The sequence below is a fragment of the Hemitrygon akajei genome, chromosome 12 (assembly GCF_048418815.1).
Source record: "Hemitrygon akajei chromosome 12, sHemAka1.3, whole genome shotgun sequence".
In the NCBI taxonomy this organism is placed as follows: domain Eukaryota; kingdom Metazoa; phylum Chordata; class Chondrichthyes; order Myliobatiformes; family Dasyatidae; genus Hemitrygon; species Hemitrygon akajei.
The window spans coordinates 30,814,642-30,831,811 of record NC_133135.1 but is presented as its reverse complement, the minus strand read 5'-3'; the positions used below and the strand labels follow the sequence as shown (position 1 = coordinate 30,831,811).

Genomic DNA, 17,170 nt, shown 5'->3' with positions numbered 1-17,170 from the left:
CTCAGACAACACTACATAGGCACTTCCTATACTGTATTGGCTTTACCAAGAACTTCGGAACACACAGAACTGTAGTGGAAACAACTTAATTCTCTCTTGACTATATCCTGTGATCCTTTCCACACCCATTGTTAAAAACACTGCTAAAAAGTGTTGTTGCAACTTTATCCTAGTGCGTAGTATAAATTACCAAACAAGGACCGGAATAATATCAGACAATACCCAGTTCTGCTGGAAAGCAGCAGAATAATCAGATCTCATTATTGATAAATTGTGTTCTATCATGATCAACTGTGATCTGTGGACATACGTTCAATGGGGTGGATAACACTGCCTTGAGTCATAGGATATAACACTGAGAATAGAATGTGGACAGGTTGATTGTAAGCAAAATATGTTTTCAAAATAATAAACAATTGTGATCCTTTACATATTTCATCTTTGCTGAAAGGTTGAAGTTCCTGTCTAAATCCAACAAGGAGGAGAGGCATAAAAAGCATGGAGTCCTTAACTGTGGAACAAACTATAGTAGGTCTTACGGAGTTGCGGGTCACCAACAGATTGGCTTCACACCATCTGGTAAAATGTCAACAGATTACTAAGCAGTACTTTGCCTGAAACCAATTAAGATAGGTTTTACATAGAAAACCTACAGCATAATACAGGCCCTTCCATAATACAAGGTTGTGCTGAACATGTCCCTACCTTAGAAATTACTAAGCTTACCCATAGTCCTCCATTTCTCTAAGGTCCATGTACCTATCCAAAAGTCTCTTAAAAGACCCTATCGTATCCGTCATTACATTAAAAAGATAGAAATGATAAATTTAACTAAAGCTATACTACCTTGATAATCACATTTAAGCAAATTAGACACTGTTTATAAATTCAACAGTCAAACCTATTTAATGGCTTAATGTTTTGCAGTACTGTCCATTGCTCTACTGAATGAAGTCCAGAAGGGTTGAGGTTTCATTCCCAGTTTTTGCTGTGTAAGGTTGCATCATTTAGGAGTTACGATTTAGGGGAAAATAACAGGCATTTCTCCACCTGTGACTCTTTGATTAAAGATGGGCAAAATAGAATGGTCTTAGTTGTTAGGGGAAATGGCCTACATTTATGCTGTACACACCACTTGTATTTCCCACCATCTTGAATGTATTTGCTTCAAATCTGGAAAGCTAATATCCCTGTTTGAGATAGTCCTGAAGTAAAGCAAAGGGACTTTGGACAGCAGCAAATTAACAACAATGTAATTGGATAACTTGATGAACCAGACCAAAGCATGGTCATAATTATTTTTTGAAAATTTTTGGACTGTGAAGTTCCACACTTTAGAATTTATTTAAGTCTAACATCCATCCCGCAATGTGTGGGAGTAAAAATCTTTGTGTTATGACTCTGTTGCAATGTATGGACATGGGAATTTAAAAGTCTAATGGGTTGTAGAACAAAGCTGTCCCATAGCCTGTTGGTCCTGGCTTTAACACTGCAGTAGAGTTTGCCAGGTGGAAACAACTTATGGTTGGGGTGACTGGTGTCCCCAGTGGTCTTCCAGGCCTCCTTTCAATTTTCAATAATTTCACTATTCAATGCTTCTGAATGTCCAGCAGTCTGAAACTTTTAAAGACTAATAATGTATTGAAAGATTTTTAAAAATACTATACTAAAATGATGAAAAAGCAGTATCGCCCCAAAAACAATTAAAACATTACACCTGTACACAAGTAACAAAAGAAACAACTTACCTTTCTTTACTGGAACAGTATAATTTCTATGAAAATAACTGTGCTATTGGATCTTTTCCCAGATATCACAGGATCCAAAATCAAATTCCACTGTGTAAATGCTGGTGAAATTGGTAGTGGATCTCGGCCAGTACTTTTGGGAGTGCTGCATTCATGAGTATAGGCATGCAGTTAAATATGGAACTGTCAAGATTTATCAGGATCATTGTGTCAAAATGCTACTCATTGTTTTGAGCAAGCAAATGTAAAAAATTGGGAACGAGGCTATGGTGTAAGTAATGCTGTCAAAACTTAGATCTGTATCACAGGGAGAACTTTTTTGGTCACCAGAATTAAGTGATTGTGATTGCATTGGTGATACTTCTACTTACCAACAATTGCTTCCATTGACTTTAATGTGAACGATCTTTGGGGGAGTGAGGCAAAGAATAGTTAATACTCTTGCAGCAGTTCATTGCTTGCAATCTAAGCCAAGTGTCCCTCCTGTGATTTCCAAAGAGACACAGAAAGTAAAATGCAGAACTGGGTGTAATAAGACAATATGTTGTGAGGTGATAACTGAAATAAATTGGGAGGGGGTAAGCTGGGGTGTTCATGCATCTCCAGACACACCATTTCCCTTGAGAACTTCGCCCCTGACTTGAATGACATAGATTTTAGATCCACATGATGGGGTATAACAATATTTACTTTCAATTAAGTCAATAATCTGTACAAATTGTGTTAATATAATAATCCACATGGAAATCAACTGCCTCCCCAACAAATTTTTCTTCATGAATGATTTAACTATGTCTTCAGTAGCAGTGGTCTTTTGTTCCACTCTAACTGTTCCTGATAGTTACGTATTTAAATCTGCATTAAACCAAAATATTGGATTAAAGATGATTTAATTTTAATTTCCAAGAAAGAAAAAAATAAGTAAAAAATCCCCAATGAAGCCACATTGTATAAAACCCGATTACTGAACTTTATTAACATCAAGACTCTTCCAATGATGATATCATTTATCAACAAATAGAAAACAGACTGTGTATACAACAGAGTAACCCCTACAGCACTATGCATACACAAGGTAAAAATGAGCTTGTTCCGAACAATTTAATCCCTTCAAATCAGGTTACTGTCTATATCATTCTGACTGATTATATTTGGCATTCATCTAGCACCTTTCCCTATTCCACACGCAGTCTCCCTACTGCATCAGCTCCGTAGATTACAAAAGATTATACCATCACAGAACATTGACCCTCCATAATAGCTCACTAGAAAGTTCAAGCTATTTGTCAGCAGTCTTGACTCCCACAGAATAATCAATATGAAACAGAGACCAACTGATCTGCTTGGTGAGGAATAGGGTTGTTGTCCCCAGCTCTTCTCTGGGTAGGTGATCGGAGGTTTGTACCAAGGTGCGTTGCAGTGTTTACATCAAGTTGGTTGAGTTCCAGTTTAAATTCATCTCCAACAGATTGAACAGAATGTTAGGTATTGAGTATTTTTCTAACTTTTTTTATTTGTTTTTTAAAACAAGGAAAGGATCAAATTGGTCATTTTAAGAAACTGTACAAAACCAAAATGTATCCTTGTTTTTTTTTATTAAATTCATCTAACAGCACCAGGCTCCTGCTTTATTCAATATTAATAGTTTTGTATTGTATGATATCTGAAGAGAAGACACTTTCATATAAGAGATTAAACTTCTGGTTGATTTGTCTATCCCTAGTAGGAGATCAGAAGCTATAATCAGAACAGTGGTTAAGATTCCAGTCACCAGGATTAAATACAGAGCTGCACTAAAATGGGCAGCTCTGTTGCAAACATAAGGTACTTTTAAATCAGCAGAAAGAATATAAAAACTTAACTGATTACAAAATAAAAAGGCATTTACAACATAAGGGATTCAATTTTGCCAGAAAAAAATGACCAATTTTAATAAAAAGATTTATAAAATGGCACCCCAGTTAAAACCCGAAAGTAAATTGATCCATTGTACTTGCGCTAAAATTATAATCAAAAAAGGGAATCTCATGCAAAATAGAATGGATTTGAAATTTGAAAAGTATCCCATTCATTTGGAATTAACGCAAGTCACCTTAGTTTTTGATCAGTCCGAGAATCATGAGAGAGTTTCAGAGTTGCTGATATCATTACATCTTTGACAATTCACTGTACAGGATAACTGAACAATGATTTAATATGATATGGCTCAAAAAATCATTTCTGGGTCCTGAAAGTCACATGTTCTGATTGGGTGCTAGAAGTTACGTTGCATAGTGATCAAAGCTTCCAAGGTACTCCAGTGCGGCTCGGTAACATAACTGGTACTGGTCCTGTGGAAAGATACAGAATGATGTTCAGGACAATATCTCCATTTATTACACTGTGAAAACCAATAAAAATTTATTAGAAGAATTAAATATTTATGCAAGTCAAACAGAATTCTATAAATTACATGGGATATTACTAAATGTACCTTAATAAAATACAGTGAAGTTAAAATATCATGGTCACATTCACTTCCAAAGAGATAGGAAAACAAATTCTCATTATTCCTAGCAATAATGGACAGCTTTCTGACCGTAATATTAAACTAAGATTCAACAGTGATGTAGCCGAGGCCTGTTAGGTAAAGATCTATTTGATGACTACCCTCCAATACTCTCACCAAGCTTCTCAAAAAACCATAAGATGATCACGTTCTACAGTTTTGAAGCACAGAATAAATCTAAAAAGCAGTGAGTATCATAGAAGACAAATGTCCCTTGAAGTCAATGTTAATTTAAAGTACTTTTTTTAAAGGAGGTGTTTTGTTTAACTGTAAATATTTTAACACAATAAAGAAATTAGTTCGAGCAAAAATGTTAATTTCTGTGGAAACGTGACAGATTAGATACAGTAACAGCCTTTTATTACTCCTACTAAAACCATACTTTTCAGTATATGCTATGAGTAATTGCACATAGTATAACCATTTTCTCAATATGATTACAGTGACTGAAGCTCTTTTAACATGCAAGAGAACATGAGGAATACAAGATGAAGTGGGCCATTTAGCCTGACTTGCCTGCTCCACCTTTCAATAGTATCAGTGTTGATCACTTACTTAAGCATCACTTTCCTGCACTAACCCTACATTTCTCGATCCCTCAATAAACATAAAAATATAGATCCTTGTCTATAATATATTCAGCAAAGGAGATTCCACGGCCCTTCTGGATACAGAATTCTGAAGATGTCCTGTCTTCTGGTTGAAGAAATTTCTTCTTAACTCAAGTCCTGACCTCTGTCAAGCCCTTGAGAATTTCTTTTTTTTCAGTAACTTAATCTCTTATTTTTCTAGAGATAATATAACCAGTCTGCTTAAGCTCTTCAAACAGGATAAAGCGGCATTTAGTTTGGTGCAAAAGAAATTTCCTTCCTTCTGGGGAGATGCCAGGTCCGAACCCATTCCTCCCAACGTTGCCTCACTGTGGTCCTACAAAATTCCAGTAAGATATCTCTACTCTTGTACTCAAATATGCCTGAAATAAAGGCTGTACCTGCACATTAATTTTCAGTTATCAGTAACACTCACATCACCTTCAACCTCACTCCATCCAAAGTGGATGACTATGTTACATTTCCACCTACCATGTTGTCACTCATTCTTTGAAGCCCATCTAAAAACATGTATTTTCTGACAAGCAACACAGACACCTCATTTGGTATCATAAGTATACATGGACATATTGCATATGGTCCATTCATCCAAATCAAAATATATTGCGAACAGCCAAATCTCCAGAAATCCCATGCATTATAACCTCCCAAGCTGAAAACTACCTGTTTATTCTGTTTTCTGTCTATTTGCTAATCCTGGTCATCAATTAACCCTAATTCCATCTGCTCTAATTTTCCTTCATAACCCTTATGTAGCCTCTTTATTGAGTCATCTTGCCATTGATTTGCACTTACGTCTACAGCTATTCTTATATATGGCGGTATAACCATATATTATTCTTGTATATGGTTTCTACAGCTTTTATCTGTATATTCTTCCATCCAAAAAAATTGAAAAGGAAAAATATACAAAAAATATTTTGTGATTGGAGGGGAACGGTGTTACACGGATACAAGCAGTGGGAAGCAAACAGGAATCAGGTGGCTTTCTTGTGTTCTATTGCTGTCATTCTATAGAAATAACTATTAATAGTCGTAAAATCAATTTTCCTCCCAATTCTGATTCTTCCTTTTCAAGTTCCCCAGTCAACACCTGCTTATTCCCCTCCACAGATGCTACCTGACTTTCTGAATTGCTCCAGTATTTTGTGTGTGTTGGACTTCAGTAAGATGTTTAGTGAGATTGCACATGGTGGCTTGTTTAGAAGGTCAAGCCACATGGGATCTAAGGCAGGCTTGCTAAGGCTTCGTTTGTTCATAATATCCTTCAATACTCCCTTTTCAAGCAACCAACTACTTTTGAACAAATTTACAGATTCTCTATTCGGGGGGGGGGGGGGATAACTCAAACTAAAATGAAATAAATTGCTATAAATTCTATCAGGTAAATTGTTATTTGTGAAGGGTACTTTTGAAAAATTGGTTGCATATAGACTGCACCAGACTGATTAAGTCACGCTGATACAATTGTATTTCTATGCTATATTGACTGTCCTGATTTTCATACTATTTATAAAAAAATTACTATTAATTTGCACATTGCTCATTTAGATGGAGACGTAATGTAAAGATTTTTACTCGTGTATGTGAAGGATGCAAGAAATAGTCAATTCAATAACGGAGATTCTTACCTGATTTTATGTTATCTTTGAGAAACAAATGATTTTCCACAGAAATGGTGACAGTTTTGGGCTAGACTGCTGTTATATGCCTTTTGTAACTATGAGGAAATTTGGGACATCTGGGCAAATGGGGAAGCCCTGAACTTAAGTGTAACAGGTTAATGTGAAATTCCTGATTGCAATCCGACATTGGACCCTATGGAGTCCAGTGGTGTTACAAGCTCTGTTCCAACTTTACAGTATACTTTTAATTTCTGCAATTCCCTTTGCAGTTCTTCTTGAAGAAGCTGATAGTCACACCAGATATGATAGACTGACTCTCCTGAACATCGGGCAGACGGCAGTTACCAACTACGTGCCGCCTTTCCGACACTGACATCTCCTGTTCGCGCGATCAATGGGAGACTCACCTCCTACATAGCTGTGACCTTGGAAGTGGCATCAGAGGCGAGGAAGAAGGGCCAGTGCTCTGGTGAGGTTGAGACAGCGAGCTAGTCGGCCGCTGCTCCCTAGCATACTCCTGGCTAACGTTCAGTCCCTGGATGATAAACTGTGTGAACTGAGAGCCAGAATCTCCTGCCAGTGGGAAACAAAGGAATGTAATATTTTGTGCTTCATGGAAACCTCGCTGACAGAGGAGATACCAGATCATGCCATCGAGCCCTCTGGGTTCTCCCTGTTCCAGGCAGACAGGTATAAAAACCTCTCTGGGAAGAGTAAAGGAGATGGGGTATGCTTCCTGGTCAATAATGCCTGGTGTGACCCCTGGAACGTGTATGCCCTCAAATTGTTTTGTTCCCCGAATCTGGAGTACCTGGTGCAGCTGTGTAGACCTTTCTGGCTGCCTAGGGAGTTCACAGCGGTGTACATTACTCCGCAGGCAGATACTGACCTGGCTCTCAAGGAACTGTATGAGACCATCAGCACACTCGGAGGCTGTCTTCATCGTTGCCAGTGATTTTAATTCTGACTAAATTCTCTCCGAAGTTTCACATCCAGGTGAGCACACGGGGAGACAGCATTCTTGTCCACTGCTACTCTCCCTTCCTCAACCCTTACAAAGTGCTCCTCTGCCCCCCCCCCCCCCATTTGGAAAATCAGAACACTCCTCCATTTTGCTGTTGCTAAAGTACTAGCAGAAGCTGAAACAAGAAGCGGCCATAGTTAAAAAAGTCCACTGTTGGTCTGACCAATTGACCTCCGTGCTGCAGGACTGCTTTGATGACGTTGACTGGAATGTCTTCTATGATGATGTCTCTGAGTTCACAGGAGTCATCATGAGTTTCATCCGGAAGGGCATCGAGGATGTTGTCCCTGAGAAATTGGTCAGGTCTTTCCAAACCAGAAACCCTACATCAACAGTTCCGTATGAGCAGCTCTTACCACATGAGACAGAGCTTACCCTGCTGGTAATCAGCAAGAGCTCAAGAAATGCAGCCATGATCTGCGCAAAGTTATCAAGGCAGTGAAACAACAATAGAGATTCAGACTCAACTTTCCACCAACAACACACGCAGCTTGTGGCAAAGTCTGCACACCATCGCAGACTTCAAAGCAAAACGCAGTGGAGTTTCCAACATAGATGCCTCTCTCCCAGATGAGCTAAATCTTTTTTTACACTTAATTCAATGTCACCAATATTGAGCCCCTTAAGGGATCTGCAGATGATGCGACTGGCAGCTTGGTCATCTCTGAGGCCGAAGTATGCAGGTGTTTCGAATGGATGGATAGTCGCAGACGGGATCAGACGGCATCACAGGGCGAGTACTGAGGATGTGTATGGCACAACTAGCAGGTGTGTTTACAGATCATTGTTAATCTCTCTCTCTCCCAATGCAGAGTGCCCCCCTGCTTCTAAACATCCATCATTGTTCCTGTACCTAAAAAAGACCAAGCTAACACGTCTGAATGACTGGTTTCCTGTTGCATTTACTTCAATAATAAGCAAATGCTTTGAGAGGCTGGTCAAGGACTACATCTGCAGCTGCTGCCACCCACACTGGAATCCCTACAATTCACCTACCGACAGATGGCACAATGGCCACAGCTCTGCACACCATCCTTACATATTTGGAGAGGAGTGGTGCCTATGTGAGACTGCTGTTCTCCGATTACAATTCAGCATTCAACACCATAATTCACTCCAGGTTTGACAAGAAGCTCTGAGACTTCTGCCTTCACCCTGCCTTGTGCAGCTGGATCCTGGACTTCCTGTCAGATTGCCGGCAGGTGGTAAGAGTGGGCTCCCTCACTTCTGCTCCTCTGACCCTCAACACAGGGCTGTGTACTAAGCCCCCTCCTGTATACCCATGAGTGCGTTGCCACCCACAGCTCCAATCTGCTAATTAAATTTGCTGACATCACTACACTGATTGGCCTAATCTCAAAATTATAATGAGGCTGCCTACAGACAGGAAGTCCTCACCCTGACACAGTGGTGTCAAGAAAACAACCTTTCCCTCAACATCGCAAAACAAAGGGGCTGGTTGTGGACTACAGGAGGAATGGAGACAGGCTAACCCCTATTGACATCAATGGATCTGGAGTTGAGGGGGTGAAAAGCTTTAAATTCCTCGACATAAACATCACTGAGGATCTGACGTGGTCTGTACATACCGGCTGTGTGGTGTAACAAGGCACAACAGCACCTCATTCACCTCAGATGGTTGAAGAAGTTTGGTATGGCCCCTCAAATTTTAAGGACTTTCTATAGGAGCACAATTGAGAGCATCCTGACAGGCTGCATCACTGCCTGGTATGGGAACTGTACTTCCCTCAATCGCAGGACTCTGCAGAGAGTGGTGTGGACAGCCCAGCGCATCTGTAGATGTGAACTTCTCACTATTCAGGACATTTACAAAAACAGGTGTGTAAAAAGGGCCCAAAGAATCATTGGAGACCCGAGTCATCCCAACCACAAACTGTTCCAGCTCCTACCACCTGGGAAATGTTACCGCACATAAAGCCAGGACAAACAGGCTCCGGGGACAGCTTCTTCCACCAGGCCATCAGACTGCTTAATTCATGCTGATGCAACTGTATTTCTATGTTATATTGACTATCCCTGTGTACATAATATTTATTACAAATGACTATAATTGCACATTTAGAAGGCGACTTAACAAAGATTTTTATTCTTCATGTACATGAAAGATGTAAGTCATAAAGTCAATTCAATTTGCCCACTGAACCTGTTTCAGGTTAAACCTGGCACATGTATAGTGACCCCATTCATTTAAGTAGAGAAGAATGGCCACAGGGCAGAAGGAAAAATGTTGGATGATTTACACATGTTTTAGATTTAATTCAAATCTATTTAAACCGTAAGACATAAGAATGTTTGGCCCATCAAATCTGCTATTCGATCATGGCTAATTTACTATCCCTCTCAACCCAGTTCTCCAGCCTTCTTCCTGTAACCTTCGATGCCCTTAATAATCAAGAACCTATCAACCTCCACTTTAAATATACTCAACGACTTGAACTCCACAGCCGTCTGTGGCAATTAATTCCACAGATTCACCCTCTGGCCAAAGAAATTCCCTATCTCTGTTCTAAATCACTATCCTTGTACTTTGAGGCTGTACCTTCTGGTCCTAGACTCACCCACTATGAGAAACATTATCCCTATGTCCACTCTATTCAGGCCTTTCAATACTTTCAATAGGTTTCAATAAGATCCCTCCTCATTCTTTTAAACTCCAGTGAGTACAGACCCAGAACCATCAAAACCTCCTCATACATTAATCCATTCATTCTTGGGATCATTCTCGTGAGCCACTTCTGGACCCTCTCCAATATCAGCACATTAGATAAGAGGCCCAAATCTGCCCACAATACTTGATATGCAGTGTGACCAATGCCTTATAAAGCCCTTTAATTGTAAGGTTTTTTTTGAGTTTGTGCTTTAAGATGAAAAGAATCTGTTATTACTACAAACTGTAACAGATCATCAATATTTTTTAATAACAGAGACAAAGTTATTTTGACAGCTGTTTTGGTTTGGGACACTTCAGCATTTAGGTGGCAATCGATGATCAAAGATTCTGCCAGGCTGTGGAGAACGGACGGGAGCTGATTTCCTAAAATTCACTGCATAGGACCTGTTCAAGATAAGAGGAACTTATGGGCGGGAAAGCAGCAGACTTGAGTGGCTTGCTGTTCAATATAAGAGGAGATATAGTACATTGATACTGCACAAATTTGAAGGAACAGACACGATTCAATAATCAACACAGCCTAAATATCAACTTGGCTCAATGTCAGTGATGAATTGAAGGATAAAACTGGTCTTGAGCAAGCAGAAAAGGGGTGGTCATTACTGTACATTTCCTGTAAGTGATCTGTGTATATCCCAGTCTCTTCTTCAGATAGATAGGACAGTAATCCTGACAAAAGTCTAGCAAATTTAGTTAACACAATTCAGGATCTCAAAGACATTGTATTTTCTATTATCTAACAACTAGACAGTTTATGAAATAAAATGATCACAGCAAGTTACATTTGCAAATTTTTCCATTTAATTGGGGAAATGGGTTGAAGCCATAATTGAATTTCCCACTCCTAATGGCTCATGGGAAGGCGGTGATAAGCTGCTGTTTGAAGTGCTTTAAGGGCTGGCATATGTACAATGCTGGACCTTGACCCATTGATGGTAAAGGAAAGGCAATATATTTTCAAGATTATGTGTGGCATGGAGGACATTTCTAGATGGTAATGTACTCATGACTTTGGTGCCCTCGTCCTTCTCAGCAGTAAAGGTTATGGGTTTTGATGGTGCTGTCTACGGAGTCTTGGCGACTTGCTACAGTGTATTCTATAGATAGTACAAACTGTTGCTGCTGTCCCATTCACAGTGGGGAAAGTGAATAGTTGTGGATGGGATGCCATCAAGAAGACCACTATGTCATATATGGTGTTGCGCTTTTTGAGTTTTGTTGAAGCTGTGCTCATCCATCTCATACCTGACCTGAGTCTTGTAGTTGGTGAACAGGTTTTTGGGAGTCAGGAGGTGAGTTACTTACCACAGGTTTCTCAGCACCTGACCTGCTTCCGTAGCCACATTGTGACTGTAGCTATTTCAATTTAGTTTCCAGTCAATGATTCAGTAATGGTCATGCCATTCAATTAGATAATAGTAAGACAAGGTTGATACATTTGAAGCACCTGTTATTTTCAAAGCACTTATTTACACTGTACTTTTACTAGCAATGATTAAATACTCCACCTCTGTCTGAACCATGGCAGGCCGCTGTGTTCGTAAGGTCTTCACAGTTTGAAACATGTCCACAACACCCTCGTATCTCATTCGCTCCAGAACAATGCTTAGTGTAATGAATACTCCAGTTCGTCCCACACCAGCGCTAGAATACAGAAGAAACTTATTTCAGACTTCAGAGTTTTATTGATTGAATGCATCTTACTTGGGAGGTACTTCTGTATGGTCTCAGTGGAAAAATAGAAACAATTATACTGGAAACAATAAAATTCAGATCTGTCCTAAAATTGGATAAAGACAACATCTAAGAGACAACTTGAACAGGTACATGGGTAGAAACAGAATAAAAATTATTGCTACTAATATATGAGATGAAATTTGGTGCTTCGCAGCAACAGTAGAGTGCAAAGACATAAACGTTTATAATAAGTAAACAAATACTGCAAAAATAATGGAAGAATGAGTTTCATGGACCATTCAGAAATCTGATGACAACAATCTGTTTCTGAATCATTGAGTGTGGCTCTTTAGGCTCCAAAATCTCCTCCCTGGTGATAGTAACAAGGGCATGTCCTGGATGGTGATGTTTCTTAATGACGGATGCTATCTTTTTAAGGCACAGTCTCTTAAAGAGGTCTTTGATGTTAGAGATGGTTGTACCCATATGATGGAACTACCTGAGCCTATAACCCTTTGCAGCCTCTTGCAATCCTGTGCATTGGAGGCTCCCCATCAGATTATGATACAGCTGTCAGAATGCTCCCCACTGTACATCTGTAGAAATACTTAAGTGTCCTTGGTGACCTACTAAATCAATTCAAACACCTCAGGAAATTTAGAGATGGGATCAAACATGGGTAAATATCACTAGCTTAGTCAGGCACTCTGGTCAGCATAGACAAGTTAAACAATGACTCAATGACCTTGACTCTATGTTCTATATTCCACTTGAGGAAAGTATGTATAATAGGAATGAAAATTTGGTCATTTACAGTAAACTTATTAAAGTTCATTACATTAAGTTGTGCAATTAAATTGTTGATTTATCTAAATAAAAACAAGAATATGTTCATCCTTACCTGCAGTGCACCGTAATGGGTCCATCCTGTCCAAATTGTTCTTTTGTCTTGTGTACTTGTCCAATAAAGTCAATGAATCCTTCTCCGGTTTTTGGCACTCCTTGTTCAGGCCAGTCAATGAAATGGAACTGTCGGATTGTTCGAGACTGTCCATCCTATGTTCAAAACAACGGTGTATACTTACAAACAGTGCAACTGGAGGCTGAGCCACATTTGAATAGAAAATGTGTTTAAACATAAAATGTAGATAATGTATTTTTAATGTATTTTCCCTCTCTTCTTGAGTACCCTCTCAAGATAGAAAGGAAGACTTAAATACTGTGAATCAGTAGATTCAGTTACTATCTGTACACTCAGAACATTTTTGCAGGGCTGCTGCGAAAGAGAGAAAACATACTTGGTAAAGACAAAATTAATACAAACATTAACCTGCCACCATGTTGCATTTCCCTATGACAGTCAATAATATTGAAATAATGTGAGGAAATGGAAGAGTATGGATATTGTGTAGCAGAAAATATTACGGTAGTTTAGTGGCCATTTGATTACTAATTTAATTGGTTTGGCATATTGTGGACCAAAGGGTCTGTTCTATATTCTATAAGCCCAAAGTAATACACTAGATTAAAAGTTTCCAATACAATTTTCTGCCAAGGTGAAAATGCTCAGAACAGTTCTCTTCTAATTAATTAATGGGGTGGAACCTCTTTGGGGTGGAACCTCTTTGAGGTAGGCTTGCTCGCAGGGCAGCCTTAGGCTACTCAAATAGGTGTAATAAGTGATTGTGATACATGTACTTCAGAAGAAAGTGAGATACTAACAATGACAGCTAACACTGCACATATCCTATGGCCTCCAAATAGATAAATGGCCACCTCCCAAGAGAACTGAACTCCAACTTCTTAAAAGAACTCTGTGTGTGAATGGTTTTGTCCATTTCGTTGAGTGATTGGATTTTAGAAACCTGATATTGTGTAGCACATAGAAATGTTATGAGATGCAAGCAAATTTCTTGGCCACAGGATGACAACAAAATAAAATACAAAATACTGTGCTCATAAAACACTGACTTTTTAAAATCACCAAGTATCAAGAAAACAAGTACTAATACTTCACTACTGTATGAAACTAACCAATTATATGCACTATCATGAGTATTAATTTTGATTGCATTGCCATTTCCAAATGGAATACAAGTTTCCATGGTCACATGATACTGTCAAACTATTTCAGCAAAAAATTACATTTGTCATTTCCTTATGGGCTACATGCTGTAAAGTACTGATAGCTAAATTTCCAAGTTTAAAAAAGTACATTATCATCATAGTGATAGCACACTTTTAAATGCTGACTGCAGTAGGAAACTCTGCAAAAATTAAGTTTTCCAATACATGCAAAGATTCATACAGTTGAATGCATTGCTCTCAGCCAAAAAAGTGGAATATAATAAACTAAAAAAGTCTACTGTAGACTAGAAAATAAACCAGAAAAGATGACAAGGGCTTGAGCTGAGATCACAGACTGACCTACTAAGTACATTTTCAGCCTGTCATGTCAAGAATAATACAAATATAGAAGTCATCAAGGCTCTCCAATGTGCATTCTATATGCCACCTACATATTTTGAACCTAACACTGGTGAGACAATCCAGGAACACTTTGAAGATCTTTGCCTCAAATTTGATGGTAATCAGATTTGCAGTACCTATATATAAAAAACAGCCATTCAAGTAAAAATGGAAAAGTAAAACTGATTTTGAATGTCAATGTTTTGATTACAGACTGCACTGCAGAAAAGTTGAGAGAATTAGTTCTCCATTAATTTTTGGCTGAGATTGGAAACTCTGAAGGGACAACATAGCACAATGCAAATAAGTATAAACTGACAGAATAAGCCTCATTTCAACAAAAGAACATTGATATGACTACAGTGCATACCTACCCTGGCATCTGTTACTTTGAACTCTCGCAGGATATACTGTGGCATGCTATATTCTGCCATTGGATCTACCACAAAGTATTGATACCGGGCAGAACGTTCTGCTGGCCAGTACTGGTGGCACTTTTCCTGGTGACAACAAAGCAACACATCAGCAAAACTGAGCACTCCTTATGTACATAAACACAAGATCTTTGGCAGATGCTGGCATTTTGAACACAAAGCACTGGAGGACCTCAGCAAGTCAGGCAGCATCTATGCAGGGGAACACTGATGAAGGGCCTTGACCCAAACTGTCAACCATAGCTGCTGCCTGACTTGCTGAGTTCCTCTTGTATAGTGTTTGTGTTGCCTCTTATGCACACCACTTTTAAATAAAATTGTTTTCAAACAAGTGGCATTCCACATCTCATTTACTGCTCTTAAAACTATATTTAACATTTCATATTTTGGTTGGCTTATGATGTGTTAGATTCACTGAAGTATTCTACAACTCAAACTACCTGTGTCTCAATATCACCAAGACCAAGGAGATGGTGGTGGACTTTAGGAGATCTAGGCCTCATATGGAGCCAGTGATCATTAATGGAGAATGTGTGGAGCAGGTTAAGACCTACAAGTATCTGGGAGTACAGTTAGACGAGAAGCTAGACTGGACTGCCAACACAGATGCCTTGTGCAGGAAGGCACAGAGTCGACTGTACTTCCTTAGAAGATTGGCGTCATTCAATGTTTGTAGTGAGATGCTGAAGATGTTCTATAGGTCAGTTGTGGAGAGCGCCCTCTTCTTTGTGGTGGCGTGTTGGGGAGGCAGCATTAAGAAGAGGGACGCCTCACGTCTTAATAAGGTGGTAAGGGAGGCGGGCTCTGTCGTGGGCAAAGTACTGGAGAGTATAACATCGGTAGCAGAGCGAAGGGCGCTGAGTAGGCTACGGTCAATTATGGAAAACTCTGAACATCCTCTACATAGCACCATCCAGAGACAGAGAAGCAGTTTCAGCGACAGGTTACTATCGATGCAATGCTCCTCAGACAGGATGAAGAGATCAATACTCCCCAATGCCATTCGGCTTTACAATTCAACCGCCAGGAGTAAGATATGTTAAAGTGCCGGGGTTAGGACTCAATGTATTTAAGTAAACTACTTAAGAACTTTTTAAAAGCTATTATTAATGCTTTTGGAGAGGGTGATTTTAGATGCATATCATATTTTTACTGAGTTAAGTATTGTATGTAATTAGTTTTGCTACAATAAGTGTATAGGACATTGGAAAAAATGTTGAATTTCCCCATGGGGATGAATAAAGTATCTATCTATCTATCTATCTAAACAACCTGTCTTTGCAAGTATTTTCTACGAGAACATAAGTAATTTTCATCTTTGTTTGGAATAAACTTTAAGAAAGTGATCATATTCACAGGTAGTGAGGTCACAATAACTAAAAACATTTTAGCTGCTAATACCATCAGAACTGATTCTGTGTAAAAATTGATTAATCTGGAGAAGAGCCACTTCCAAACTTCCTCCATTGAGCAATATACAGTATCTTTAAAAACTATGAGGGGCAAATTAATCAGATTGTCAATCCTGGTGAATTTTAAATGTAGTACTCACAGCTATTAACTACCAAATAGACAGCTAATCATCTCCCTCAATGTTTGGTGCAGTTCAATACACTATAAATGAGTATTACTTACTCGACCCATTTCTCGTAATTTTGTGAGCATTACAACAATTGTGGAATTGTGCTCCCATAACATACGCCAGAAATCTTCCGTGGTCTCTGCCAGAGGTCCCTGTGTGGCAATGTAGGCCTTTTGCTGCCTGTTTATTAAGGAAACAGACCAGTTAGAAACACATGGCATAGCATTTTCATCCCATTGAACCATACGCTAAGAAGTTTGCTGCTACTCCCAGCAAATTATTCAAATGCTACTGCAGTATAGTTCCAGCTAAGTCTCAAAGTATGTCCTAGCTGCCTGTTTTTATTAACTCATTGTTGTCACAACCTACGCAATCTTTTGCAGATATAATTTTAAATAAATATGTTCATAATGTAGTATTTTCTATACATTGCATGATTTTTAAAAATATCCCCATTAATGTAAAATATAAAACCGTTCAGAAATGTAGTAATCATTCTTGTGCTAAAGAAATTTATTTGACAATAGATTAAATTTTATTTCACTTTAATATAATGTTGTATTCTTCTTTGCTAATTTTTAAGTAATTTCCCACATTTAAACAAACCAAACTGTTTACCACTTAACGTTAGGTTATTTCTAATAAACCATCAGACAGTTATCTGTTTTCTTTATATTTCTCTATCTTGAGAACATGAATTTTTCACTATGTAGCCAAAACTGAATGCATTTTCATGACCTTATCTTCCAAAGCACAGTAA

At 38.7% G+C, this 17,170-nt stretch overlaps 1 protein-coding gene across 14 annotated transcripts in view; it reads right to left on the bottom strand.

Moving 5' to 3' along the window:
* Positions 1 to 2,694: 2,694 nt before the first annotated feature.
* The window catches only part of LOC140736838 (receptor-type tyrosine-protein phosphatase F-like), a 344,443-nt gene continuing 329,967 nt past the window's right edge, over positions 2,695 to 17,170 (bottom strand). For all 14 annotated transcript variants that reach the window (XM_073062804.1, XM_073062808.1, XM_073062807.1 and 11 more), the window contains 5 exons: positions 16,464 to 16,590; positions 14,769 to 14,894; positions 12,827 to 12,981; positions 11,757 to 11,892; positions 2,695 to 4,078 (listed from right to left, as the gene is read on the bottom strand). In XM_073062804.1, the coding sequence (XP_072918905.1) occupies positions 4,010 to 4,078; positions 11,757 to 11,892; positions 12,827 to 12,981; positions 14,769 to 14,894; positions 16,464 to 16,590 (613 nt within the window). In that variant the 3' untranslated portion in view covers positions 2,695 to 4,009. The remainder of the gene's footprint in view (positions 4,079 to 11,756; positions 11,893 to 12,826; positions 12,982 to 14,768; positions 14,895 to 16,463; positions 16,591 to 17,170) is intronic.